The sequence below is a fragment of the Saimiri boliviensis genome, chromosome 9 (genome assembly GCF_048565385.1).
Source record: "Saimiri boliviensis isolate mSaiBol1 chromosome 9, mSaiBol1.pri, whole genome shotgun sequence".
Taxonomy (NCBI): Eukaryota; Metazoa; Chordata; class Mammalia; order Primates; family Cebidae; genus Saimiri; species Saimiri boliviensis.
Genome location: NC_133457.1, coordinates 86149204 through 86176257, shown reverse-complemented (window position 1 = coordinate 86176257; position 27054 = coordinate 86149204). Strand labels below are relative to the sequence as shown.

Genomic DNA, 27054 nt, shown 5'->3' with positions numbered 1-27054 from the left:
CTCCCATGAGGCTGGGGTAATGTGAGCCCCAGTGAAACTTCCGGGAGACTCATTTTTCATCCAAATTTTTAAATCTCACAGGGACAAAGCTCTCCCAGTATCACACAAATCTAAAGATTTGTTGTCAATTGTCAAAGTTTTAATTTAAGCAAAGATTTACATACCTGACAGGAGGCATCGTTCTGGCACTGGCCAAGGCAGTCGTTAATATCTGAAAAAATAAGTCATCATTTTAAAGAGGTAATTTACAGTGAAATTGGGCTTAATTGAAAAGCCTTCTCAGCTCAGGATAGATAAGTTTCAAATCAGATTTCCTGTGTGCTTCCCGTGAGATAAGGTTATTACACTGGGTGGGGACCCTCCCTAATTCTTCCAGACTGAGGGAGTGAAACTTCTCATCATTGTTTCAGCCACATTATCAGAATATGGCTGGTTTTAGCAACTAATGAGCCTGATAAAGTGCCTGTTTTCACTGCTGCACTGACCACTCCCTCTCAAAAAAACATTCCCACTATAAGGTTTTCCTTCTACTGCTCGGGTCCTAGGACTGGAGCTCCTGTATGGACCAGCAAGGCCAGTCGGCATCCAAGTTTCATGAAAATCAAAATGGAAACAAAGTCACTCACTTATGTCACAATTCTGACCCATCCAGCCAGGAAGACAGTCGCAGTAGTAGCTGGCAATCAGATTCTTACAGGATTTGGCATTTACACAAGGTTTGGCCTCACATTCATTTGCATCTGAAAGGAGATGGGGATGAGCATGAGAAATGAAGTTCTACCCCCATCTCCCCAACCTTGAAAAAAAGAATAGGCCAGAGTTTGTCTGAGACAGGAGAGATTTTAATAAGCTAGCTAAATAAAAATACTAGAGGTTCCCTTTATCTTAAGCATCTGATCCCTCTCTGTAGCCGCTATCCAGTAAGGACACTAATTGATAACTTTCCAGCTACTGGTTAACCAGCCCCCAACAGAACAGCAGAAAGCCACCAGGCATTTCTGTGCAAAACTCAGCGCAGCCTAGTTGCTGGGATTTAAATGTGGCAAAAAGAATGCAGACAGCTCATTCCTCATGAGATCATCCCCGTTTGGAACCCAGCTGAACACTCCTCGGACAGACGATTGACATGGTTCAAGGAATCCCACGACTTTCCCACAGGGCCTAAAAGAGCTAGCCCATTTGCATTCAAGTTATTTCTCCCAGGCCTGCTAGACTCTTGATAATAAATTACTTCTTAGCATGATGGAGTGTGAACTCACACTGCCGGCCACACGCTCGTCTTCCATGATGGCTTTGATTGTCAAAGCCAACCTTGGTATAAAAATTACAGTCGCAGGGATTTTCTTACCTAACTGGCACGTTTTGCCAGTCCACTGTGGGGGGCACACACACTTAAATCCATTAACCAGGTCCTGGCAGGTGCCCCCGTGGGAACAGTTATTGGGAGAACAGTCATCAATGTCTGGTCAACAAGAAAAGGAGGGGGTTGACAACTTAATTCAATCTGCCTGACAATTAGATCATTTAACATCACCTCTCATATGAGGGGCTGTTGTTGAAGAGCCAGACACCTGCTACAAAAAAAGCTACAGCAGGACAAGCGGGACAGTGACGATAAGGCCGAAGCCTTGATTTTAGCTTTAAATCCCCCACTGCCCCAGTTCATGTAATCCCCAACCTAAGCAGTGGGGGAGAAAGACAGCTGGATACTGACAGAGCGTCCGCCCATTGGGAACACAGGACATCTCTATCTGCCTAATCTTGATTTTTAAAGGAAAGTTTCATCATGGCTCAGAAGCAGCTAAGAAGTAAGGAAAAATAGCTCTTTCAGGTGGAAAACCTTATTCCTCTTACTTGCTTAGAGTTTGCCCAAAATAACACACCTAGAGGCTGCATTCTCCACTTCTGCTCTGACCAGAGAGACCTCCTAACACTTTATGAAGTATTCACTTTTGTGTTTTTATGACAACCCTCAGAGATGGGAATTGCTACTGTGCCATTTAAAGAGGGCCCAGGGAGCTTATGTGGCTTGCTGGAGTTCTGCAAATGATGGGCGGGGGCCCAGGGCCAGCACAGGCAATCTGACCCCAGAAATCCACACCCCTGACCACACCTGGGGTGCTGATGACAGCGGTTCTCAGACCTGGCTGCACTGCAGAATTCCAGTTTATCAAAGACCATGGACTCCCCGATTCTGGAGGGAATGTGGGGGACCCAGAGATCTATACCGTCAAGCACCCCAGGTGATTCTGATACATAGCCCTGTCTCAGAGCCAAAGGAACTCTGCAGGCCAGGTTCTTCTTTTGGAGCCCCCTGGCCCGATGACAAAATTCATTAGTGAGTGACAACCTCCCCTGAAGGCAGCCTCTCCATGGCTGCAAGGAGAATAACCACAATTGGAAGGCGGCCAGCTCCAGGAAGCAGATGCAAAGGAACAAGCGATTCCACGAGGACGTTTCTTCCAAGAACAGATACATGCGCTACCTTAGTGGGACAGGATGCGGGTGCTGGGAGACTTCCAAACACACAAGCCACCAGCCTGCTTGCCAGACTTCTGCCTGCAGCCGCCCCTCTCCCACTGAGACATTCACGCTGGACAAGCCTAGGTACTTCTCCCCATGGTGGCATCTTGGCACAAGGATCCTTAGAATGGACACAGGCTAAAAATTGGACTTACTTGTAGAGCACGTGGGGCCAGTCCAGCCTGGGGAACACTCACACTCAAAGCCCAGGGAGGTCTCCTTACAACTGCCTCTGTTGTGGCAGGGATCAGAGAGGCAGGCGTGCTCAGCTGCAAAAACCAGGATGGCAATCAGCGAGCGATGCCTGTGCACATCTACCTCCCCACTCCCCCTGCAACCAAATCCCACACCGCAGCCACTATAGCGCAGGCATATTTCAAAAACCAAAAGCAAGTGTGTGATAGAACCCTGCTGTGCCTAGGAAAGAAAGGAAGTCATCTTTCTCACTGAGCTGTCTCTAACCACATTCCAAGACATCTCGGAGCTGGGGTCATTTCATCTCCCACTGCCTCCTTTATGAATCGACATCACCCGAAAAACTTCAGGGACTTGAAAGTTACAAAGGCCCATAGAATGGCTGGAATAATTCCTATCTTTGGAGACTATTTTCGCTTTTTCCTAAGTCCTTAAGTATATTTTTTAAAAGCTGAGTACAGAAAAATTAGACAAAGGACTCTCATTCAGCTTGGACCACTTACCAATTTCACAGCTGACTCCTGAATATCCCTCAGGGCAGGAACACTGATATTTGTCAGGACCCGTGTTGCTACAGGCTCCCCCGTTGAGACACGGCTGATGGGTTCCACAATAATTGAGATCTGCCAAAAAAGATACTGACATCACTAAGACACCTATGAAGACGGCAAACCCGCCATGTTTCTAGCCCCATCTTTTTTTTGAGATAGAATCTCCCTCTGTTGCCCAGGCTAGAGTGCAATGGCTCTATCTCAGCTCATTGCAAACACTACCTTCCCAGGTTCAAGCAATTCTCTTGCCTCAGCCTCCCGAGTAGCTGGGACTACAGGCGCGTACCACCACACACAGCTAATTTTTATATTTTTAGTAGCAATGGGGTTTCACCGTATTAGCCAGGATGGTCTCAATCTTCTGACCTGGTAATCCACCTGCCCTGGCCTCCCAAAGTGCTGGGATTATAGGCATGAGCCACCGCGCCAGCCAGCCCCATCATCTTTTAAAAAGAAAACCAGAAAATCCCCACAGCATTCAAGGAGAATTCAGAATAAAAGCCCCTGCCAATAAAATTAAAAACCAGACTGCCATCCCACCCCCAGATCCTACACCCCTCCTGAGGCCTACATCCCACCCTGGGTCTCATCCCTAAGGGCCGTACCTTTGTCACAGAGCTGGCCGCCCCAGTTGGTCTCACAGAGGCACTGCCAGGGCTCGATACAGATGCCATGGACGCATCCTGGGTGCGGGATGCACTTATCACAGTACAGGCCTTGCCAGCCATACTGGCACCTGGAGACACATAGCACACCTCCAGGTCAGCCTTTTGTACATTAAGAGAGTCCTGTACAATTCAAACAGAAGACTGCAAAGTCCAGGCTTTTTCTGTTATGTTTCTGAGGACAGGATGGTAGACTCCCAAAGCTCATCAGGGGCTCCGTACAAACAAACATTTTCACAGTTGGGCTGAGGTCCCCTCCCAGCCGACTCCTGACAAAAGGAGGGCTGTTTGGGGATACCCTTCACAAAGCCACTCTCTTCTCGGGACAACACAAGTAAGCCAAGGGTGGAGGCAGGGAATAAATCAACCCACGCACCTAGTTGCAACAGACAGACCGTAGAGGAAAGGACTCTCCTGGTGACAACAACGCAGCTATGCCAAAGTCTCTGCAGACACTGCACTTGGAGCTCTGCTCTGTCTGCACAGAAAGTCATGACCCCAAAGCACAGAAATGCAACAAGCCACCAAGTGCAGCAGGAAACTGCCTCATGATGATGCTTTATTAAAAAAAGAGAGAGAGAGAAAGGGGCACCCTCCCTTGGCAAAGGCCAGGATAGGATCTCTAAAACCACTTCTATAGGGAAGGAGAAGGAAATGACAACACTTGGAACCAGCTCTATAATTTGTGTCCCATTACTGTGTGCTAATTTATAGTGATTTCTTGCTTTGCCAAAAAAAAAAAAAAAAAAAAAAAAAGTCTGCTTAATTTATCTAGTATTAGGGGAGCTGAGGTTCTTTTATATAAGCACCTTGATTAATCATACTCTTTTGGGGCCAAATAGTGCCTTTGATCCCCAAACAAAAACAAAAACTTTCACCTGGGGTGAGAGAGAGGGCAGCTTCTCAAACCACCCTCCCTTCGTTTCAAGCTCTCTGAAACTTTGACTGCCTTCTCAAGAGCCAAGCTTTAACAAGGGTGGGGAAAGGCAGGGAGAAACACCAACTAGCCTCCTGGTAGAGGGTGGGGTGTGGGTGGAATGGGTAACATGTCTCCGGAATGGGACCTGGGAAAAGCCACGATCAGTACCAACCCCTAAGCTGCTCAGCTGTAACTCTGGAAAACAAAAAACACCCCACCTCCAACTCCCCAGAAGGAAAGGCTTTCGGTTTCCCAAGAGCTGGAGGCAGGCTAGCAAATCCTTGTCATGGGAAAATTATAGGGATCTAGCTAATAGCTAATCACCCAGGGCTGAGAGTCAACTTAACCCCTGAGAATACTGACTAACCACTTCCTAACTTCTAAAACTACGCCATGCACACCCACATGCAAAGAATCACTAGAATGTGTGGTTTAGTTAGACCCTGGATTCTGGTTTATGTAAAATGGAATGTCAAAGTGACAAGTGACTAAAGGAGTAAGAACAAAATTACATAATCTAAATAATTTCTAAGAAGTGGACACCCATGTTAGTGGGAGGTAGGTGGGTAGCCATTCTGTGAAGGTTGATATTCGTAGCCTGAAAGACAGTAAGAGGGAACCGATTACGAAATGGCAATATTCTCACCGTCTTCCCTTCATCTCTTCCAAATTCTAGATCACTAGGCCTCTTCAAGTTGCCTCATAAAGGCAAGGAGAGGCAGCTGAGGATCTAACCTCAGCTAATTAATGAGACCTCAATCCCCAAGCATAAAAAAAAGCAACCACAAGAGGCCATGGGTGACTTCAAAAGAAAACAAATAAAAATACTGACCCTCAAAGAGGCACCAACCAAGTTATCCCAGTTTAATAATATATGATTAAGATTCTCATGAGAAATTGAAGTGACTTTCTTCAGACGATGATTCATAAGTAAGTTTGATATTATTGGCAGGCTTGCAATAAGCAAGCATGTGTACCCAGGAAAAGGGACTCCGTCTACTAGGGAACAACAAAAACCAGTAAAGTTTTCTCATGTGGGGCTGAAAAAAAAAAATAGCCTGGTAATACATAATCCAAAAAACATGCAGGTAACTTGCCATTCAACTATTTCTGCAGCAGGACACAACCTGAACTTCCTCAGCTTGAAGGTTCTGTTTTGACTTTCTTTCAAGGCAGGGAGAGAAAACTGGGCTGGGAGACTATGCAAATGACGTGTGGGAAAGTGGCACCTTAAGTAAATAAGGCCATCAGTGCGTGTCTGGGCAAGGAGCGGGAGGCGAGACTTCGAAAGAGAAAGGGCTAAATTCTGGAAACAAAGCCTGTTGTTCTGGCTGGGAGGGTCCTCCCCTGCAGAGCTGTATGTTTGTTCTGATGACAGCAGCACAAATCACAGTTGGCCTCCGCTGATATCCATCTGAGTAGGGAGCAGGCTTGGAATCACTAATAGCACTGCCATTCAGACTTTCTCCGGGACACCCTTAATTAGGAAGGGTTAAGGTAGGTGGATTCCTGCTCCACATTTGACAGCAATGCCGTTAAATACTACAGTCCATTGCCACCAATGGGAGGACAGCAGGTGAAGTCCCTCAGCCTTCCAGGAAGTAAACTATCTTTCTGAAATGTAGGAAGAGACAATTCAATACAACTGGTTCTTAATTTACTTCCATCCTCAGAGTTCCATGTTACCCCTTGCATGGGAGGGAACAGACAGAGTGGTGGAATCATAAAGGTAAAGGTCGCAGATAGTTTTCTTTAAAGCAGCAGTCTCAAAACTGACTAAGGAGCAAAGTCATGTGGCAAGCTTATCAAATGCAGACTCCTGGGCCAAACTGGGATTCTATGGAGGTAGGATGGAGCCCACGAACTTGCATTTTAACAGTTCCCTTATTAATTCTGAAAGTTAGACTTTGAGTACTGAGGTTTTGGGGCAGTGATTCCCAAAGTGTGGTCTCATCAGCAGCATCACTCAGGAGCTTGTTAAAATGCAGAAAGCTGGGCCCAACCCAGACCTATAGAATCAGGACTCGCCTTTTTAATAAGAGCCCCAAATAACATCAATTTAGGATGCACTGGTTTAGACTATGTTTCATAAGCTTCCCTTTGCTCATGTCAGAGTAGCTTTTGGGGCAAAAGTGACAGGCCCAAAGGATCCATTTAGTATTACTACTTAAAACTGGGAGGAGGGAGAGTAAAGCATAAGACTGCCAAAATGCCACAGACACCAACAATATTTCCCGAAATAAGCCTTTCCCAAATTGGTGTAATATAAATTTCAAGAAGTTCCAAAACCCGACATCGTGAAGCGGTTAGGGCGGGTCTCCCTTTGGCTTCTGCATTGTTCCCGGACCATAAAAGAACAGACTTCAAAGGCCTGCAGCAAAAGTCTATATTCATCAGGCTCGACTGACAAGATTCCAGGGCAGCCATTAACCTCTCAGCACCAACCCAGCTCCCGCCTGCAAAGGGGCCAGGAGATTGTACTAATCCCATTCTAAAGAATGCTGGACTTTCGCCTATTGATGGGAAAAGTGGGGGAGGGGGCTGGGAGAAGAAAATCTTGGTGGAAGAGGAGGAGAGATACGCAAAGAAACAAGTCCACATCCCTCCATCTAGCCCGTTAGCACTTTAAGGGAAGATTATAAAAATGTGTTATCAATTTACAGAACAGTTAATACATGAAGTCACTTGGCTATACCCAAAGGGTTTCTTTTTATTCCAAGAGAGAAGTGGTGTATGCATTCCAGCAGACAGCTGGTATAATTTAATAAGCTTCGGACGTGTCTATCTGAATTTTTTTTTAAAGTTTTCTTGTTCTCCAAGAGCATATTCACAATAAAGTCAGTCCCTCTCTTACATTAAAGGAAAAATTTTTTTTAAAAATCTCACAGACAACCAGTTTATTTACCTGCAGTCACCCGGGTGTTTGCAAGACCCATGCTTGGTACTGCAGCCTTGTCGGCAAATAGCTATAAGAAAGCAGAAGGACAAGTCAGCACACTGCTGTTCTTTACACCGCCACCATCATGAGAACAGCCCATTGCATTAAATGCCTGCAAAATCCACAATTTTAAGGATCTCATATCAAGTCCATTGTAAGGAGAGGAAGATGGGAGGGGCCCAAATAAGGAAACCAGCTTTAAACCTCAAGGTCTTATTAGCAGATCCTCTCAAAACATGATATTGTTTGGGGACAAAATGCAGGCAAGTTGATGAGGGAAGGGGACCTTCGTCCAGCCTCCCTAAACCATAGCCACCCTGGCTCCTTGAGCAGAGCTTGGGCAGTTCCCATTCTGCCCATGCCCTCTTGACTAGAAGATAAAAGGTATAGATAATCCTTCCCCATCCCCACCCACTCTGTCCCATCAGTACACGGTTCAGATGAGCCTCAGCGTTTTTTAAAACCCCCCATACCAAATGCCTGGTTTCGAAAATTCCACAGGACTCACAGCCAACCAGGCTGGATTTGTTGGACAGGCTAATATGGTGGCCAGATCTGGTGAGACTTTTGTAAAGTATCCTTGCAAAGCAATTCTCTACTTCATTAAAACAAACAAAAAAAAGTAACTTTCTAAAAATGTCAGTTTATAAGGCCAGGCACAGTGGCTCATGCCTGTAATCGCAACACTTTGGGAGGCTGGGACAGGAGGATAGCTTGAGGCCAGGAGTTTGAGGCCAGCCTGAACAACAGAGCAAGACTCTGTCTACACAAAAATAAAAAAGCTGGGTGTGGTCGCATGTGCCTACAGTCCCAGCTACTTGGGAGGCTGAGGCAGGAGGATTGTTTGAGCCCAGGAGTTCGAGGCTCCAGTGAGCCATGATTATGCCAGCATGGGTGACAAAGCAAGCACCTTGTCTTAAAAAAACACCAAACAACTCACACTAAATGTTAGGTTGTTTAATTTCTAAAACATACTAAAATATGTTGATCAATTCCCCTTTCATCTGAATTCCAGAAATGCCATCCTTTTAAAACTCTGGTCTCCAGTTATTTAAGAAAGCAGTACTGCCCGGGAGACCAGCAAATTCCTTCCCCCATGCCCCACCCCTCTGTCCTGGTTGAAAAAACTCATTTGGAAATTGAGTTTATCATAAAGAAGTTACCTAATTATCATGTAAAATAAGCAGAGTCCATTACTGCTCATGAGGGGATATTATACAGTTAACAGAATTACCCATCAAGTTGCTATGAATTGGAATCCCGGAAATCTATAAAGGGCCTGGGACAATAGACAGCACAGAGACTAAAAGTGGGCTCAGTCCTACACCAGTAGGAAAGCTTGACCTAACCACATATACCTCTTCCCCTCAATGCCATGCCTCCAAAGACGCCCAGTGAAAACTTGCTGCACTGCTACCCCGAATGCAGGGTGTATCATTTCCTACAGGATTGCCTGTTCAGACATCAATTGGGCTAACCTAGTCCTGTCTGCCATCTATTTGGGATCACATTCCTTAGAAGCAGAGCCTGAGAAGGGGATCTGGGCATAGGTAGAAGGAATTGAGGGAAGTGGATAGGGGCAGGGGAAGAAGCTGAGCAAAAACGTGGTCTCAGCTGAAGTCTGACTGCTGCATAATCCCAAGGTAAGCTCTGGAATGTGAATTGTACTATTGTTTTAAGGCAAAGGAAACTGGTATCTGTAGCCCTATGTCTGTCAGTCACTGACTGTGAGCTGGAGGAAGCGGGATGCACTGGCTCTGGTTTGGCCAAGGATGAGTCTCCAGAGGAGCAGCAGCTGTGAGCTGTCGGCAGCCAGCACTTACAGCACCAGGAGAAGGGGACGCCAGTAAAGGGCATCTGGATGGGGCACTGACAGCATCTTCTACACTCAGCATCTTCATGCTGCAGGCCCAAAATAACACCAAGATCCCACCCCTCCCAAGACAGCCAATGCCACCTGCCTGCTGGTGGGGTGATAAACAGACACTGAAAGCTACAGGCACACATGTACATGCACGCACACGTGTACCTCTGTTACATTCGGAGCCCATCCAGCCTTCCATGCAAGTTTTGTTGCCATTCTGATCACAGGTATAGTGTCCAAAGAAGTCATCTCTGGGGCGGCAGAACTTATTGCAGCCAAAGCCATAGTAGTAGTCATCGCAGGTTACACGGATCTGATACTCAAAGTGGGCAATGCCCGTGTTCTGCTTCAGTGTCTGCCACTGCCGGCTGGGGTTGATCATGCCCGAGTGAGAAGCCTTTTCAATAAGATTGTCAGGTCCTAGAGACAAAATGATGAATCACATTAATATTCACATCAGAGCCTTCTTCCTTGACCATTTTGGCTTTTGAAAATAAAAACATATATGCATGCTACAAAATTCTATCCATTGTACAGAAAAGCAAATAAATGAAAAGTTTATCCCCCTACCCAGAGGCAACCAGTTACCACTTATTTGCCTTCTTTAACTGTTTAATGAAATACATAGTATTTCATTGTCTGGAAACACTAATAATTTATCTAGTCCCTGACATATGGGCATGCGAGTCGTTTGGGCTTCTTACTATTAAAGCCACAGTGAGCATCCTTGAATGTATCCGCCTGTGCATGGTTCCCGCAATGAGATATTTTAAAAATGGAAGTGTTGAATCAGAGTATGTGCACAACCAATCAACCTGTCCACAATCCCAAACTACCCAGCCTGCTCTCCTGCCACCCAGGAAGCTGCGTCTCCCAAAGCAGTGCCAACGCTGTACATTATCAAACATTTGATCTATGTCTGATAGGTAAAGGGGTATCTTGTTTAATTAGCATTTAATTAAGTGATGGTGAGAGCCCTTTCTGGTAGTTACAAAACCATTTCTGTTTGTTCCTGTGAACAGCAACCAGCTTCTCTCCTCTGCCAACTTTTTCATTACATTGCCATACTGACTTGCAAGAGCTCTTTACATATTAGAGAAAGTAGCTCCCTATGGAATGTTGCTCTTGAAGAAATATCATTATTCCAGATAAAGGTCAGCAATCATTTCTGGTTTTAGAGTTTTTTGTCTTGCTCAGAAAAGGTTTTTGTCCATTTCAAAACTCTTAACTGGAAGCCAAGGAGAGGATGGAGTTACATTTTTTAAAAACTATTAACATAGCAATCTTTAAAGCCAGCACCTTGAACTTGATGCATTCCACCTTTCTCCTCTGCCCAGAAGGCAGATGGAAGAATAATGCACTGAAGTTTAGAGACAGGTAAATTGAGGGGAGGGTTTTTGTTTTTTTGTTTTTTTTTTTGAGCCAAGTCATGCTCCTGGAAAAAAAAAAAAAAAAATGCTTACTGAGGAAAATAAACACCTGGAGCTCAAGCATCTCTCAGGAGTAAGTAGTAGTCCCTGCCCTGAGGCCCCTTATAATCTAGTTTGAGAAGAGACAGGTACAAAAATAGCTCAAACATCAGGTGCCAGGAGTTCAGGGGAGGATCTGAAAAGGCAGCAAGGCACTAAGCACCCGAGCCTGGTTTTGTGTTTGTAAGTCAGCACCCCAGCCTGGTTTTGTGTTTGTAAGTCAGCACCTGGTTTTATGTTTGTTTTCTTAAATCTGCCAGCAGCAACTTCATCACCTCGTCAGATTCAAGGCTATCTTGGAGAGACAGAGTTAGGACCTACTTGCAAAATCTTTGTGATTCTTACCCACCCACATGGCTGTTTTTCTAGGCCCCAGGCCTGTGCTCCTTTACAAAGTGATGTAAGCCCTGCAGGTGACCAGGAGAGAAGGAACTCCTGGGTGGCTTCATCCATACACCCCACTTCCAACAGGCCCCAGCGTTCACCCTCTGAGGCTCCCAGACTGCTGTGTGGGCAAGACAAGCCTCAAACAAGCCCTCATACCTGCAGCCTGACATCTCGGCACGCACTGAACCACTTGCGGCTAACACTTTATTCATTTTTGCAAATAAACGGAGGCCAAGGAATGACAAAAATGTCTCTCCATTAACTATGTTTGCTCTGCTGGTTCAGGTAAAAAGCACAGTGGGCTATTACCATGCGCTTACAAGATCTTCATAAAAGGGATTGGTGAAACACACTAGCCATGGCTCCAAGGCATCCGGCTTCTAAGGCTGGAATCGACAACAAACAGTTCAGAAAGGAGTCCGGGGCAATCCTAGGGACACAGGACTGATACATACATGTTTCAGTCATGCAGTATGCTTTCCACTTATTTCCGGGAAATGTTGTAAAGAGGATTACTTCAGAATCCTCCGTGGAGCTAATGGAGCTGCACACAACTTCACACCTGCTCAGGGAGGGGGTCGAACGTGTCTGGGTTAGAACACGTCTGCTGCCTGCTTCCTGAACATGCTTTCCTTCAGCTTGGGGCACTGGAAAGGTATCTGTGGCAGTTCACTTGGCAGTCCAGACTTGTGATTGGAAAAGGACGTCACCATGCCTGACTGCAATTCCCAATGCCACGAAGATGAATCACGAAGAACCCATGGCTACCTCGCAGGCCAAGGAGGAGGTGACGAAGGGCGAGTCTGAGAATAACCTGGGACCACATCAACCGGAAAACCTGGAAGGGGGCCTTAGCAAAGAAGGCTAAGCTACAGGAAAACCTGATCTGAGGTGTGCCTAATTTATGTTTACGTGTCTATTACACATTACAGTAAATTGAAGCCATTTGCTCTGAGGGAGAAAGAAATTTGGAATTCTATATACCATAGTCCGGAAATGTAATAAAAGACTTTGAAGGAATGATGGCAGAAGCCTTAAATACTTTCAAACACATAAACAGCACTAGGCTATATTTGTGCCCAAGTCTGCCTGTGAGGGCTCACTGCAGAACTGATAGAAGGAATTCTCTGCCCTAAAAACTCAAGGCTCTGCCTTTGATTTACATCCAAAGCCAGAATGTTTACAACTCATTTGAGTCCCACATGGCAGCCAACTCCACTGGGCTTCTTAATGTCCTCAGCTTCTGCCCTGTGGAGTGCAGTCCAGAGGGAGTGACTGAAGGGGAAGGAGCAAAACACTCCAGGGTAGAGCAAATAGCATGTGCAAAGGTCCTGAGGCAGGAGAGTGCACAATGCAGTTGAGGATGGAAAGACAACTGCCAGGGTATGGCCAGGCTACATACATGATAGACAACATGGTGTGCAAGACAAGGCTGGCAGGGAGACAAGGCTGGGCTGCACATAGCTTTGTGGTCCACATGAAGATCTGCCCCAAGAGCAACAGAAGGCCACTGAGTGGTTGGTTTTTCGTAATAAGGGAGACAAGCAAATGTTATGCTCTGAAAAGACCAGGATGGACCGAGCGCGGTGGCTCAAGCCTGTAATCCCAGCACTTTGGGAGGCCGAGGCGGGTGGATCACGAGGTAGAGAGGTGAAACCCCATCTCTACTAAAAATACAAAAAAAAAAAAAACTAGCTGGGCGTGGTGGCGCGTGCCTGTAATCCCAGCTACTTAGGAGGCTGAGGCAGGAGAATTGCCTGAGCCCAGGAGGCGGAGGTTGCGGTGAGCCGAGATCGTGCCATTGCACTCCAGCCTGGGTAACAAGAGCGAAACTCCGTCTAAAAAAAAAAAAAAGACCAGGATGGCAGAAGAATGGAGAAAGCACTAGAGGTGGGTCAAAGCAGACACAGGTGGACCAGACGGACACTACTCTAAAGTTCAATCATGAGCGGATGGTGACTTGGACCAGGGCAGTGGCAGAAAGCAGACAGATTCAAGTGAAGAGCTGGAGAGATTTTCCAGAACTTGGAGGTGGACTAGGTATGGATGCTAACAGAGAGAGGGTACACAGAGCACCTTCTAGATTTCTGGCTTATGGCAATGGGTATTCAAATACTGGTGCCAGTCACCCAGAAGGGGCCCTAGGGAAGGGACTACTTTGGTAAGAGAAGATCCTGAGTCTGGTTTTTGACTCTGCTGAATTTAGGATTCCTTGGAAGCATCACAAAAGAGGCTGAATAGGCAAGTGGAGAAACCATTCCCACCAACCCGTCTCCCTCTTCAGGGTCCACCAAGTGAGTTTTGATAACCTGCAGTGGGCATCCCATGACATATCAGCCCCTCTCTCCAAAAGCAGAGGTTTAGAAGAACTTCATTCCTATCCCAGTCTTCCTTGCCTCTTTCCAGGTATTTGGTTACCCACCCCCTGCAAGAGATGAAACATCCCAGAACCCCAAAATGGGGCTATCTGGAAACACAGACAACTGTGGGTCGCTCTGGACAAGCCTTGGGTTCCCAGGGGGCATAACTCCCTGACTTACAAAGTGACAGTGGGCCCAGGGAAGGTTCTGTGAATGCTGGAGTGTGGTGAGGCAGTCTCTCATAGGTCCCTAACAAGTATACTGGCCTGACTCTTATCACAGGCCAGGATCAACCTCAAGCTGTTCACTCTACTGGGTGGATTGTTTTAGTAGCTGAAAGGGAGGGGAAAGAACACCATGCCTACACCGTAAGAGTACAGAAGAGCCTATGTCTCCCCGTTCCCCAACCCCTTCTGCCTAATCCTTAGTTACCATTGTGAGCAGGTCACAGTGACATAATGTTCACACAGTCCTCAACGTTTGTGGTAGGGAAGGGAGGGGAGCAAACAGGTGTCTATGACCCTGACTGGCATTAGCCAAAGCCAAGGCTGACAAAGCTTCCCTACCACCCCCACACACATCCCCTATGGCATTACAGGGCGCCCTCTGGGAGGAAAACTCAGACCTTGGACTTTCACGAGCTCCCCTTCAAGGAGGATGACATCCAAAGGGCTGGACTTAAGATTCCCAAGCTAGAAGGGTGACCTACATGGCCTGGGACTCTCTGGCACACGTGGGCTCAGCAATGTTTCTGTGGCCCCAAGTGGCCCAATAAGCCAGCCACAGGTGGAAGCTGCCCACATAGCAGGCACCCAGCCCTCACTGTACCCATATTGGGCATTCACCATTTTCTGTTAGCAAAAAAGCAAGGCAAGGCAAGAAAAGATGTTATTCAAGTGAAAACAAATGGTAAGGTAGAAAAGCAAAAAGAACAAGGCATTCAGAGAACAGAGAGCCAAGACAAGAAACTGGATCACCTCTTCTTCACGCACAGACCAAGAGACTTCAGAAAGCATCAAATTTTCCAGTGACAGCAACCCAAACCCTGCTGGCAAAAAGGGAACTCAAAGTTTCAGCTCATGAGTGAAAACATTTTAAAGTTACAATTAAAGAGCAAGACTACTTTGTAAACCAGACTATGCCATTCCAATCACATCCTCCATGGCTTATCCACCAAAACCGACCCCTCACAGTCCTCAAAGGCAACCTGCATTGAAAACAGAGCCATCTTTCAGAAGGGGACAAGGCAGGCTGTGAAGCTCTGGAATTCCGCTTCAATGAAAGGTTTGTTGCGCAGTGTGGGAAACCTGGACAGACTAGAAGCTCACCTGCCCACCAACTGAAATTCAAGGTGGATCTCTAGAGCCCAGCACCACCTTTATATGGCTTTATCTTTCTGATGGGAGATTAAACGCTCACTTAAAGTTTAAATGGACTTTTAAAAAGTCACTACTTTGATCCTTTAGCAGCCTACAAGGTTTTAAAGTTGTAAAACCATTAAGATCTCTATCCTGAAGATAATCTAGGTTTCATAATCAGGGAATGAGTTAACTGGGAGTCTGTTCTGTCCACTTAATATTCCAAGCTAAAATTCTAGGGAAGTTAAGGAATAGATTCCACTGACAGGTTCACCATGGGGGTGTGGGGAAGAACAGATGGCAAGGGTGACAGAAATCCTAAGTACTAAGGAGACAGATCCAACTCCGGCTGGTTGGCCAAGCCCCACACTGCCACATGTATTTAGAGAAAAGTCCATAGAAGTGATACTTACGAAGTGTGTTATTACTGGAATCCCACGCCTCCACAAGCAATGTATAGGACCTCTGCAAGACAGATAATCAACAATTTAGCAATTCAGAAACAGGGTTGACTCTCCAATCTCGTACATTCTTGGCTTCCCAGAATACCCCACCAAACAAAACCATAATGCCAAAATAAAAATTCTATTGGTTGTTGCATTGAGGTCCTGGATGTTTAAATCCAAACCAACTCCCTTTCCTTTGTCAGCACTCTTCCCAGGTTGACAGATGACTCCGTTCACCTGGCAGGGACCCACCGGGGTCAACATGAATGCAGGCAGCTCAAAGTTGAGATCAGAAAACGCCACCCCCTCTATATGATATGGGAGCACTTAGCATATAGTTTCCCCAAACTGTCCAGACCCCGACCCTAGTGCATGAGAAAAAAAGCCACACAAAGAATTTATTCTAAGCTAACCTAACCAGGTATTTGTACCGAGGGGGTATTGCTAAGGTTACACTTTGGGCCCTGATGGGGCAGTCTCTAGGGAGGCCCCCTTTTCCTTTTTAGAACCTCTTTGAAAGCTGTCTGTGTGAGACCATCCTGGCTCCCACAAGTATCGGGTAACTCTAGGAAACAGGAGGGGGTAGATGCAAAGCAACTCTGCAAGACAAAGAAGTCAACCTCACTTGGGCAGTGCAGTTGGGGGCAGATCCCTGGGAATAAGTACAAAGGGAGAAATAGCCGCACACCCATGGGTTATATTTATTGATGAACTTATCTGTTAATAAGACCTAGCATTCCAAGAATAATCAGAGTCCACTAACCAAATTCCCTGGATACTGGCAAGATGCCAGCTATTATACTGAAGGCACCTTGTACCTTCCAAGCTTATCTCAGAATTCTTCCTCCTCACCCCCACGAAACCTAAGCTATTAGCAAATTCCCTCCTTTTCAAGAATCTTCCTTCGTAATTTGCAGTACGGTCAGTCTCTCAAAACACCAGCATTTAAATGAAGCTTTTGCTATCTTGGCACTGAAGAAATGTACTCAAGGCAAGTGGGGTAGACAAGGAACGTGAACTGGGTTATGAATCCCCGTTTTGCTGTGTCAGAAACCAAGCCATTGGAAATAGTAGTGTGTACAGATTAAATAATGCTGTGCTGTGCCACCAGAAGCACACTGCTGCCAGGAGAAGAGAAGGCACCTAGAAGATAAAGACAAAAGAGAAAAAAGGAGGGTAAAAGGGAGTTTCATTCATAACTCAAGGCCAGCTTAGTGCTCTCACAGGGACACAGCAGGTCATGTCTGAATATAAAAATATCTTGTGATAGACTCTGCCTTGGAATTCAGCCGAAATATGTTTCATACTCAAAGCAGAGTAGGATTCCATTTCGTTCACTGATAACTGTGGGAAAATGCTCAGAAAAGCAAGCAAAACCGGGCAAGCCAGGGCACATACCTAGCCCTCTCCTGTTAGTGGCCACAGGTCCAAATTCATTGTTGTTGTTACTATTTTATTAGAGAAAGTTATACCTTATTTACAGCCTCTTTAAGTTTCTTAGGACTTCCTGCAAATTATAGGACTCTTCCCTAAGAGCAGCAAGAAATTATATTTCTCTACTGATTTGAGGCGAGAGCTCAGTCAAAATGAGGCCAGATGTGTGGCTGATTCTGTATAATTATGCCCTTCATTTGCTGGTCACATTGAGGCCCACGTTCTCCACTTCAACAATATTGTTGTAATTAATCCTGTGATTAAATGCATTGATACCAGGAGTTTTGACAGACTTGCACAAGCGCTAAACACATAGTACCCACAAACCCCACTGCAAGCAAAGGTGCCAGGACTGAACTGGCATGGCAGTACTAACTCAGTTTAATACTCAAGGAGGAAGGCATCCTTACGTCTTGCACAAGAACTTGGAAGATCAAGCAGTCTACCGGGCTCATCCTTGCCAGAACTGGGAAAACCTCAGAAGTTGCTGACCAACACCACCCAACCTTGAAAGAAAAGAATTGCACACAGCCCAGTGTGCCTGGCTTTGTGATTTTCCATGGACTGCCTTCTTTTGAGGGCAGGGAGCTGCAGTGACGGCAACAAGGCCTGGACCTTTTCTCCCCCTCCCTGTTCCAGGGAGAAGATTAGGGTCGCAGGACTGGTCTCCTGGGACAGGAGGGTTCTTCCTGCCCAGCCCTACAGAGAGAAAGGATTCCGTCCAAGGCTCCTATTAGGAGGCATTCAACCTCCCACTCCATCCCCACACTATAGATCAGCAATCAAGATAATTTAACAATGATTATTGGTTGCTAGAGAACTTTAATTTTTCCCAGGCCCACGCTTGACCTCTGTACATCCCTGAACACACATCCAGAGACTGAGATCACAGACCACGCATACCTCATACCATCAAAGCAGAGACCAGGCCACAGAGTAGCAAATCCACTATGCCCAAGTCACACACAAGCAGCCACTGCAAATCTGATCCCCAGCATAGGCTGAGTGCTCCATCCCAGGAGGGCTTGGAAAAGCAAACTGTTCAAACTTAAGTTCCTATAGCAAAACAGTAACAACAAAAAGCAAATACTTGGGTTTTTCTTGGTTTCAAACTACAGAACTCAGACTCTGCCAAAGAGTCACCTGGCTTTCATGTTTTTCCTTACGTTTTTCCAGAAAAACAGTGTGGAGGGCCACACAAGAGGGAGGGGTTGCAAACAGATCTTCAGTCTGGATTTGCAAAGTGTGTCACTTCAGCCTCTTCCCAGCTCCAGGCCCAAGGAAATCTGGCAACCTGGCAGCTGGTTCCCATTCTGGTCTGGCATTAAAGAGGAAGGATCAACCTTCAGAATTGCTTCTTAGGAGCTTTCTGTGGAATTCTACCTAGAGGAGAGTCCTGGCATCAAAGCCCCAAGGCATCCAAGGGCTACCAGGCTCCCCTCCACGCCAGGGCCCCTGCACCTCCTCCTGCCCTCTCCACTTATGCTGCTGTGCCAGGGTACTCTGCCCTGTCCCCCACTCCACGGCGGTTACCTTGGCACTGGGCAGAGCGGTAAGCACTTAATTGCCACATTAAGAAGGGGGGATGTAAGAAACAAAGGTAATTGTGTTGGCAGCCAGGAGCTTCCTTTTCCTGGCAACAGTGACAGCCAAACCAAGCCCTGAGAAGCGGCTGCCTCCCCTCCTGCCAAACTGACGGACACAAATAAACCGCCATCCAAACGGCACGCGTGTGGCGTCCAAAACCCCAGGCTGCTGCGACAGGCAGGCCCGCCGGCGGCACGCACATCCTGGGAATGCCCGACGTGCCAGCGCGGCCATTGTGCACAGTCAGTCGGCTCCCGGTGTTCGTCGGGGGCCCTGCGCTCTGCTGACTCAACTGTTGCTTCCTGTCACTTGTCCCGTATTAGCATTATTTTTGGAGAGGCCCCATTATTCTCCGTAATCCTCATTTCAGTCAATTCGGCCAACTCTATTGTCCTGCCTGTGTCTGGGTGGCCGGAGTATAAAATATTCCAGTCACAAAACATATTAAGCAAAAAAAAGGTTGCAGGGAGTCCATGTGTGGGCACATTCACACGTACGCATGCACATGATGCCAGTGGGTTTTGGGAAGGTGCGATAAGAAAGGACAACTATCCTATAGCATCTAGGCTATGACTTCAGGCACAGAAAGCAATCAAGTCTGCAGGGCTTGACATGTCAATGGGGTCCGATCTGGTTACAAAGGGTGATTTTCTCATCAAAGCCCACCTCAAAGGCTCACCAAGGGGCCCCAAAGCTCATATCCAGATTTAAGACTCTCAATGAGACATCCCCACCCCCTTTCCCATCATTACCCTTACCTGTTTGAAAAGCATCCCACTGATAATTAAATGCACCAGTTACAAAAGGGTGGCGAGGTTAATAGATAGAATACCAAGAAGCCAGCCAAGCACAACGGTCTGGTTCACACAGAGCAAGCCTGAACAAGAAGCCTTTCTATTTATTTACCAAAAGTGCAAAAAACTGGGCTGAGCTGGTAGAGGACTCTGAATGTTTGACTATTTATATACTCCTTTAACAATTGGGAGCCACCTTGTGGAATTTCTTCCCAGCACATGCACTGCACCAATGGTAGATGTCACTGGCACCATAAGAAGAAGAAAAAAAGAAAGCAGCCATGGGACTGCTGTGGTCCACACAGTAATCAGAAATCAGCAAAGAAGTCACGGCACAGCCATCAAGTCCCATGTACCAAAGTAAAGGTGGGATTCTTCTACACCCCGGACCCTCCTCCATTTCCAACACCATTCTAGAATCACCACTTTCCATTCATCCCAATGTATCTTCCAACAGTTGGAAGAAAACATTAAGTTTTGTTCTAATTTACGTGTGTGTGTGTATACATATAGGTGTGTGTGTATACACACACACACACACACACACACACACACACTATATATAAGCTGGAGCCAAGAGTCACTTCTCTCAGCAGCCTAGATCGTAAGCTTGAAGGATGGGGGTGGGTGAAAGAGCAACATGCCTCCAGAAGTGTACCACAGGAGAATTTGCAGGAATATTTGCATGTATGGATTACAATGCTAATTGTATGCACACCCAGAGATCATGCATTCTTACACTGTTACTAATCTTGAAAGCCTGACATTGGGACCAACTTCTGGCCCTTCTACAGTGGGGCCAGTGGGTGATATGAATCCAGCCAAGGTCTCTGTTCACATTCCTGTTTTCAGATCAGGAACTTTAGAGGCTCCTTGTTGCCTTGGCTCTGTTTTTCGTAACTTTTTTCTCCATGCTAAACTTCCCACATGACTTCTATCTAAAAGAAGGCACCACTATTTGGTGTGAAGATTTTAAGCAGCATTTAGATCGCTGATTTTCTGGGAGGTGTCATGCCTGTAAGTTGCTGCTGACTCCTTTTTACCCACTCAACTCCCCCAAAAGCCTCCACACCAAAAGTTTCACCATTTTTCTAGAAATATCTTAAATCCCTGTAGAATTATGGGTGTGGAACTGGTGGGTTGCAAAGTCATACAAGTACTTGAGGTTTGAATAAGTTGCTAAGAAACAAGACAACAAAGAGGAAGAAACAAAGGTTACACCTGCAAGAGAAAAAAAAATACATTAGAAACCAAGTACCTGGAATAAAGATTCCATTTTTGGAGCAGCTATTCTGCAGATACTTAGCACAGCTCCTTCAAAGCAAGCACAGCTTCACTTTCCCCCAAGCCCAGTGTTGCAACACAGATGCGTCACTTCATCCCTTTGGTTTGAGGTAGACTTCTTAGGGCAAAAGGTGTTTTCTCTACAAGCAGAAAGTCCCTTGCTCCGAGCACATACATACACACATGCTGTTTCTTTGTATAGATGCTGACCACATAGGTAGGATGCAAATCCTGGCTGCAGAAAGGAGCCGGCTAAATCAGAACCCCATCCCTGCACCCTCCACATGCCTATGCCATATCTACAGAAGCTCAGGGACTAGGAAAGACAGCAAAAGGCATAGAAGGGCCTGTCAATTCCATTCTGTGATTAGCATCATGACAGCCAGTATTCCCAAACTCCTGCCAATTGGTCATTCAGGCCTGAAGTATGAAGGGGACCAAAGCTGGCATCCCTCACACAGAAGAATCATGTTTCATTGGATTTTCCTTAAAAAAAAAAAAAAAAAAAAATTAAGTTGATCTCAGCAAGTCTTTTAATAGGATCAATGGAATTTAAATACAAGGCTAATAAGCCAGATACCCCAACTGCTTCCCCCAACGTTTTTCTAGATTCATTTCACTCTAGGGCCACCAATGCAGAATACAGCTAACTGGGGTTCTGAAGTTCCCAAAAAGCTTTTGGGGATGAGTAGTGGTAATTACACTAATGCATTTTTAATAAGCAGACACTACTGGGATTTAGCACTAATTTGGGGAGGTACAAATTAACCGTTTCAGTGATTTATAAGTGGTTATTCCTAAATTATTTGTTAAGCTCAATTACTTCCCACAGTGATGTTCTTATCACCCAGTCCCCCAATTTGAGAATCATAAATCGAGCTAGTTGCTGCAAGTGAAGTCCCTTGGAGCAGCAACAGTATGAGAATTGAAGTCAGTGGTAAAAAACTACCCCAAGATCAGAGCTGGAGCACTGGACACTAAGTGAAACATACTCAGATGTGATATGTGGCAGGAAAGCCCACCTCTACAAAGCCTTTCACACACACACCACAACAGGGATTGTATTTCCTATCTGTGCAAATCATTTCCTCCTCTTCCTCTCTAGAACATGAACAGTTGCTTGGATAGGGAGTCATAATTCCAAACAAAAGGCACGAATTACATGACCTTCTACACTGACCTGCCCCTGCACCCTAGCTCTTCCAGTGTCAGCAGATTTGGGAGGACTCATGCAAATGGTGATCGTGCCTGCTAGGGGTTGGGAGCCCAAGGTGGTGTGGTTTTGTTTTGAACCATATATGCTTTTCTTGTTATTTCTTGAATTTCGTACTAAGTTCATTTATTTCCTATTTAAGGAAATCAGTTTTAAAAGACAGTTAATTACCAAACTAAATGAAGCTGTGCTCTCTACTTAAATAGCTACTTAAGTGTTTCAGTTAAGTTTACACTCAGCCTGGAATCATTCTTGAAAGTTACGGACTGTGCCCTTTCTCTAACCAGATACAGTAAAACAAACACCTAAACTCCAATTTCTCTTGGGAAGTAAAGCTTATGTTTCACAGCAGGCCTTTCTGGGGCAGCAGGGTGGAGACTTATTTATGAGTGATACATGCATTTGTCCCAACTTCAAAAGAACCACATTCTCAGTGTTGCCCCATTGGTCTTCCCCAATTCGAGAAAAGCTGAATCTGTTTCATGGTTGGTGACCCGTGGGGCCTGAAACCACAGAAGAGCACCAGCAAATGCAAATCAATCGCCTCTCCTGCCCTCCCACACTATTTCCTCTCCTTTTCCATTGAGGACTCTCTGGCCAAGTGTCAAAAGGGGACAGACGCACCTTCTAGGTCATTTTTCCTTAGCCAGCCTAGGAAGCAAGCCTCCGTTTTCATGCTAGCCATCCCTCTGACCCTACTTTCCAAAATGAGCCTCAGCCAGCCTGCTGCTTTTCCACATCACTAATAAGACTCCTTTTATGGTCTTGTGAAAAGCGAGGGGCTCCAGACAGATCCTCCCGCAGGAGGGTGGAACCACCTGCATGCCCCTTCCCCCTAAACTCCAAACACACGTTCAAGGGCAGTGAGTATTCAGTCAGCTTGGGCCCAGCCAGATTTAAAGGTAGCCAGGCTCTTTAGCTTAAAGTTCTCCCTAATAGGGGATTAACAAACAAGGTAAATACTCTTGGTAAAAATGAAATCCCACGCCAGAAGCAGCTCTTGGATCTCAAGAGAGCTTCACATACGGTAGTGTTGGTTTTTTTTTTCTTTCTTTTTTTTAATAAACCCCTTTTCATGGCAGTTTTTGATAACTGTCTTATCTCACTCACTGCAGAGGGCACTTTATAATGCCAGCTCCTGTAAACGTGGATTTTAAGAGACACGCCACGCTTCACACATAGACACGGCGGATACTCTCCCCTCTCATCTCCTCCCAGAATCACAGCCTAAGCCGGAGGACAGGAGGCAGCAGAATGCACCCCATTAGAGCACGTGGTGGAAAGCAATCCTCTGGGGCAAGGAGCTCCCCCTCACTACCCACCCTCTCAGCACAGGCTGGGCCAAGCCCCAGTCTTGGCAATGAGTCATGCCTCCTGGACAGCGGGAGCCAGGCAGAGGGCACACCCCCAACATTTCCCTTTCCTCCCCTTCTGCAATCGCACCCATCTTCCTTCCACCCATTTTGGGATGTTGCAAGGGCCTCGCTGCAAGGTCTGCCAGCTGGGCCCTGGCCTCGAGCTGTTTGGGGGGCGGAATGGGGCGGGGGGCGAGGGTCTATCACTTGCACCCGCAGGCACTATCTCCAGAAGACCACCGCTTCCAAGCCTTGGCACGGCCCCCGAAGGCTTGCGGGGGCCATGCACCCGCCCTTCCCGGGGAAGTTTGCAAACACAGCTGTTCCAGAGCCCGAGAACCGCTGGAAGTGAGGCCACAAGAGCTACACCACTCGGGGGCGGGGGGCAGGAAGGGGCCGGCAGCGGGCGGGGGTTCCCGGGTCTACGGCTCCTGTGAGGGCCGGGAGAACTTCCCCCTGCGGCGGCCGCCCCCGGTCCTTGAGCCCAGCCTAGAGAGCGCCCCCGCACACGCTAAAATCTCCCGGGGAGCAGCGGGAAACGGACTCCCCCCACACCCTCCAGGAAGGACACACCCGCCCTCCCAGCAGTTCACGGGAAAGGGGAGGTTGCCAATTTGGACGGCGTTAGCAGGCCAGAACTGCGTCGAGTCGCCTTCCAGGGCGCTCCAGGTTTAATTAGTTAAGCAAAGAGATCAGCTACCACGACCTCGAGGCTTGGGGCGGGGAGGGTTACTCTGGGAACTTCAAGTTTCAAGTTTACACTGGCCTTCCAAGGAGCCTGGTCCCACAACCCCTCTGGGAGCCTCACTTTTGTGCACTAAGCAAACAGCAGCGGGAATGGGACCCACCTCGACTGCCCCAGCCGAGATCTAACTATAGTGTCCCGGCTCCCTCACCCGCCACTCCTAGAGACTTCCCCAGTTAGCGCCGAGTTTCAAGCCGAAGCCCTTTAAATCCCTCTCGCAAGGGATAGCAGGGCTCGGCCAGGCGCGGGTGAGAGTCTCCGCCTGGCTTCCTTCCCGGGTCTTCACTCACCGGCCAGGCGAAACTGAAAGGCAGTACGATGCGGTTGCGGTCGTTGCCGCGGCTGGCCTTGAAGGTGAAGGTGTTACCCCCGATGACAGGCGTGGACCCCTGTCCGAAGCTGCAGGGCCCCCCGGCCGTGACGCGGGACTGATACTCCTTGAGGCATACTTTGAAGTATGTGTCACACTCGTAGCGGGTACACTTGCGGTCTCCCGTGTTCCGGGCGCCGCCGCAGCAGTTCCCGTTCTGCAGCTCCCCGTTCAGGTTCTGCATAGACAGAAGCTCCCACTCGAACTGACCCGCGGCCCCGCACACCTGCCGGCGAGGGAGGGAGGAAGGTTAGCGCGGGAGAAAGCTGTTTTCTTCGAGTGAAGAGGTGGCGACTCCCTCCCATCCTCCGCCCCGACTAGCCCTCCTCGCTGAGTGAAAATAATTTTGCAAAACTACGTTCAAGGACTTAACGTGATTTCGGGGTCAAAAAAAAAAAAAAAAGCACGAGTGCGTAAGTAATCCGACAACTGCCCGGGGGGCAAGAGCCGAGTGAACGCGCCCCTGCCCGGCCTGGAGGGGTCACCCTCAGGAGGCCCGAGCTCCCGTGGGGGAATTGGCGCGCTCAGCCCAGGTGCAGCCGTTCAGGCGCAGGGGCGAGGAGTCCGGCGCTCGAGGGCTCCCAAGCCTGCTCGCGGTGCTCGACCGCCCAGGGCGCCGCGAAGGGAGAGGGCGGCCGGGAGGGAGGCCCGGCGAGGGGCTCCTACCTTGGCTCGCAGGGTACAGAGCAGGGCGAGCAGGAGGCTTAGGGGGCGCCCGGGCCGGCCGCGCGCCCGTGGGGACCGCATCGCTGCGCCGCGCGCCGCGGGCACTGGGGACGCCGCCGCTGCTGCTCGCGCTGGTGCTGCTGCCAGTGCTGCCGTCGCCGCTGCCCCTGCGGCCGCCGCGTCCCGGCTCTAATATACTCCGCCGATTGGAGCATGCACGACTGGAAAACAACACCACTTTTCAAAAGCCCTTTCAAGAGCGGCCCGTTCCAGAAGGCAAAGAGCCCGGCCTCCTTTTATTATTCTGATCGCTTCTTTGAGACGCTCCCCCTCCTCTTTCACCTCCCGGCTTTCTTTCCTTCTCTCGCGCTCCCCTTTTTACTATTATGATTATGCGCAGCCTTTTATTCCCTTTCAGATCAGCTGCATGGAAAAGCGGGGGAGGGAGGGAAGAAAAAAAAAAAACCCAGCCTAGCTCGCGGGCCGGCCGCAGGTAACACAATGACGCGTGCCCGCCCGGAGAGGGACCCGGAGAGCCCGTCTGGCGGCCGCGGCCGCGGCTGGCCACCTCTACCCAGCACGCCCGATAGGGCGCATGCGCGCTTATTAATATTCATGAGGGCGTGCTCACCCCGGACACGCCCCTTCCCTTCACGTTGCTGGGGAGGGGGTAGTGTAGGGGGGAACTTGGTAGGGGTCGGGGACTTGGGGACGCTCTGGGCGGTGTAGCGGTCCAGGGGCCCCACACCGACCCCCGCCCTCGGCAGTTTCGGACCAGGAGGGAAGGGATCGTTACTCAGGGACTCCAGGAGCCCCCCAGTGGGGACCGCCCCCTCGGGCGTCCCGGGCCGAGCGCCTTTGCCCGCGCGTCGGGGCCCCAGGTGTAGGCGCCGCGGCGCTGGCTGAGCCGTCGGAGCGGGGCAGCTTCCGCCTTCCGAGCCGCCTGCGTCAGCTGCGGCTTTCGCCCCGGGAGGAGGGCCTGCCTGCCCGCCGGGAGTTCGGCCGGCTTCCCGCGAGCGAGCCGCCCAGAGCGCTCTGCTGGCGGCAGAGGCGGCAGAGGCGGCGGCGAGGCTGGCGCGCTTGCCGCCGTCTGCTCGCCCCGCGGAGGCGACCTGGGCAGACGCTGCTGGGAACTTTAAAAAACTTTCCTGGAGCCAGGCTTGCCGCAGATTCGAGGGAAAGCCTCGGCCGCGCCCCACCCCCGGTCCCAAATCCGAGTCTGCGGAGCCTGGGAGGGCTCTCAGCTTCCTTTCCAAACCGCGCCGAAGCAGAGGCGCGGGAAAACCGGGGGTAGAAGGTGGCGGGCACGCCGGAGCCCCTGTTCAGGCTTTGAGAAGGGCCGGCGGAGACGCTGGTGGGCTTGGATGCCCTCCCTGGCCCGCCGCCCGGGCCGCAGTGCCGGGATTGCACCTGTAGGCGGCCTCCGAGCAGCTCTCTGGGTGGCAAGAGATGGGCCTGGAAGGAACCATGTCACCACCACCGCCCGCCGCGGAACTTGCCTTCTTGGGGGTGGCGGTGGAAACTGACACTGTTTTCCACCTTGAGGCTAGCCTCGCAATTAACAACTACACTCTGGGTCATAATCAAGGTCAAAAAAAGCCCGTAGGCTGGCCGTAGCCTCAGCCAATCCCTCTCCCAACGGGCTGGCTGTTGCATTTGAGGGGACCTTTATAGGGAAACATCGACTTCCTTTGAAGGGTAGACAAGGTTTTGGCTTTAATAGTGGGTATGTCCTGCCGAAAATCGTGACTATCCAAGGGCCGGTTTGGAGCTCGAGTCCTCCTGGGTGTGGGGTGTGATGGGCTGGCAATAGGTCAAGGGAAAATAGTTTCCAACATTATGAGTTATGAGAGCATAAGAGGGTGGGTATTTGTGGTTATCTACTTACTGCATTTGATGGGAGGCTCAGTATGAACAATATTTTAAGTGCC

At 48.5% G+C, this 27054-nt stretch overlaps 1 protein-coding gene across 3 annotated transcripts in view; it reads right to left on the bottom strand.

The window, feature by feature from the left end:
- JAG1 (jagged canonical Notch ligand 1) overlaps positions 1 to 25686 on the bottom strand; it is a 36370-nt gene extending 10684 nt beyond the window's left edge. The window contains exons 1-11 of one of the 3 annotated variants that reach the window (XM_010343756.2): positions 25124 to 25686; positions 24378 to 24683; positions 15643 to 15694; positions 9821 to 10075; positions 7759 to 7819; positions 3875 to 4005; positions 3222 to 3341; positions 2679 to 2792; positions 1349 to 1462; positions 627 to 740; positions 165 to 211 (exon numbers count right to left, since the gene is read on the bottom strand). In XM_010343756.2, the coding sequence (XP_010342058.1) occupies positions 165 to 211; positions 627 to 740; positions 1349 to 1462; positions 2679 to 2792; positions 3222 to 3341; positions 3875 to 4005; positions 7759 to 7819; positions 9821 to 10075; positions 15643 to 15694; positions 24378 to 24683; positions 25124 to 25204 (1395 nt within the window). In that variant the 5' untranslated portion in view covers positions 25205 to 25686. The remainder of the gene's footprint in view (positions 1 to 164; positions 212 to 626; positions 741 to 1348; positions 1463 to 2678; positions 2793 to 3221; positions 3342 to 3874; positions 4006 to 7758; positions 7820 to 9820; positions 10076 to 15642; positions 15695 to 24377; positions 24684 to 25123) is intronic. The other 2 variants (XM_003933199.3, XM_010343755.2) reach the window with 2 other exon arrangements.
- Positions 25687 to 27054: the final 1368 nt, after the last annotated feature.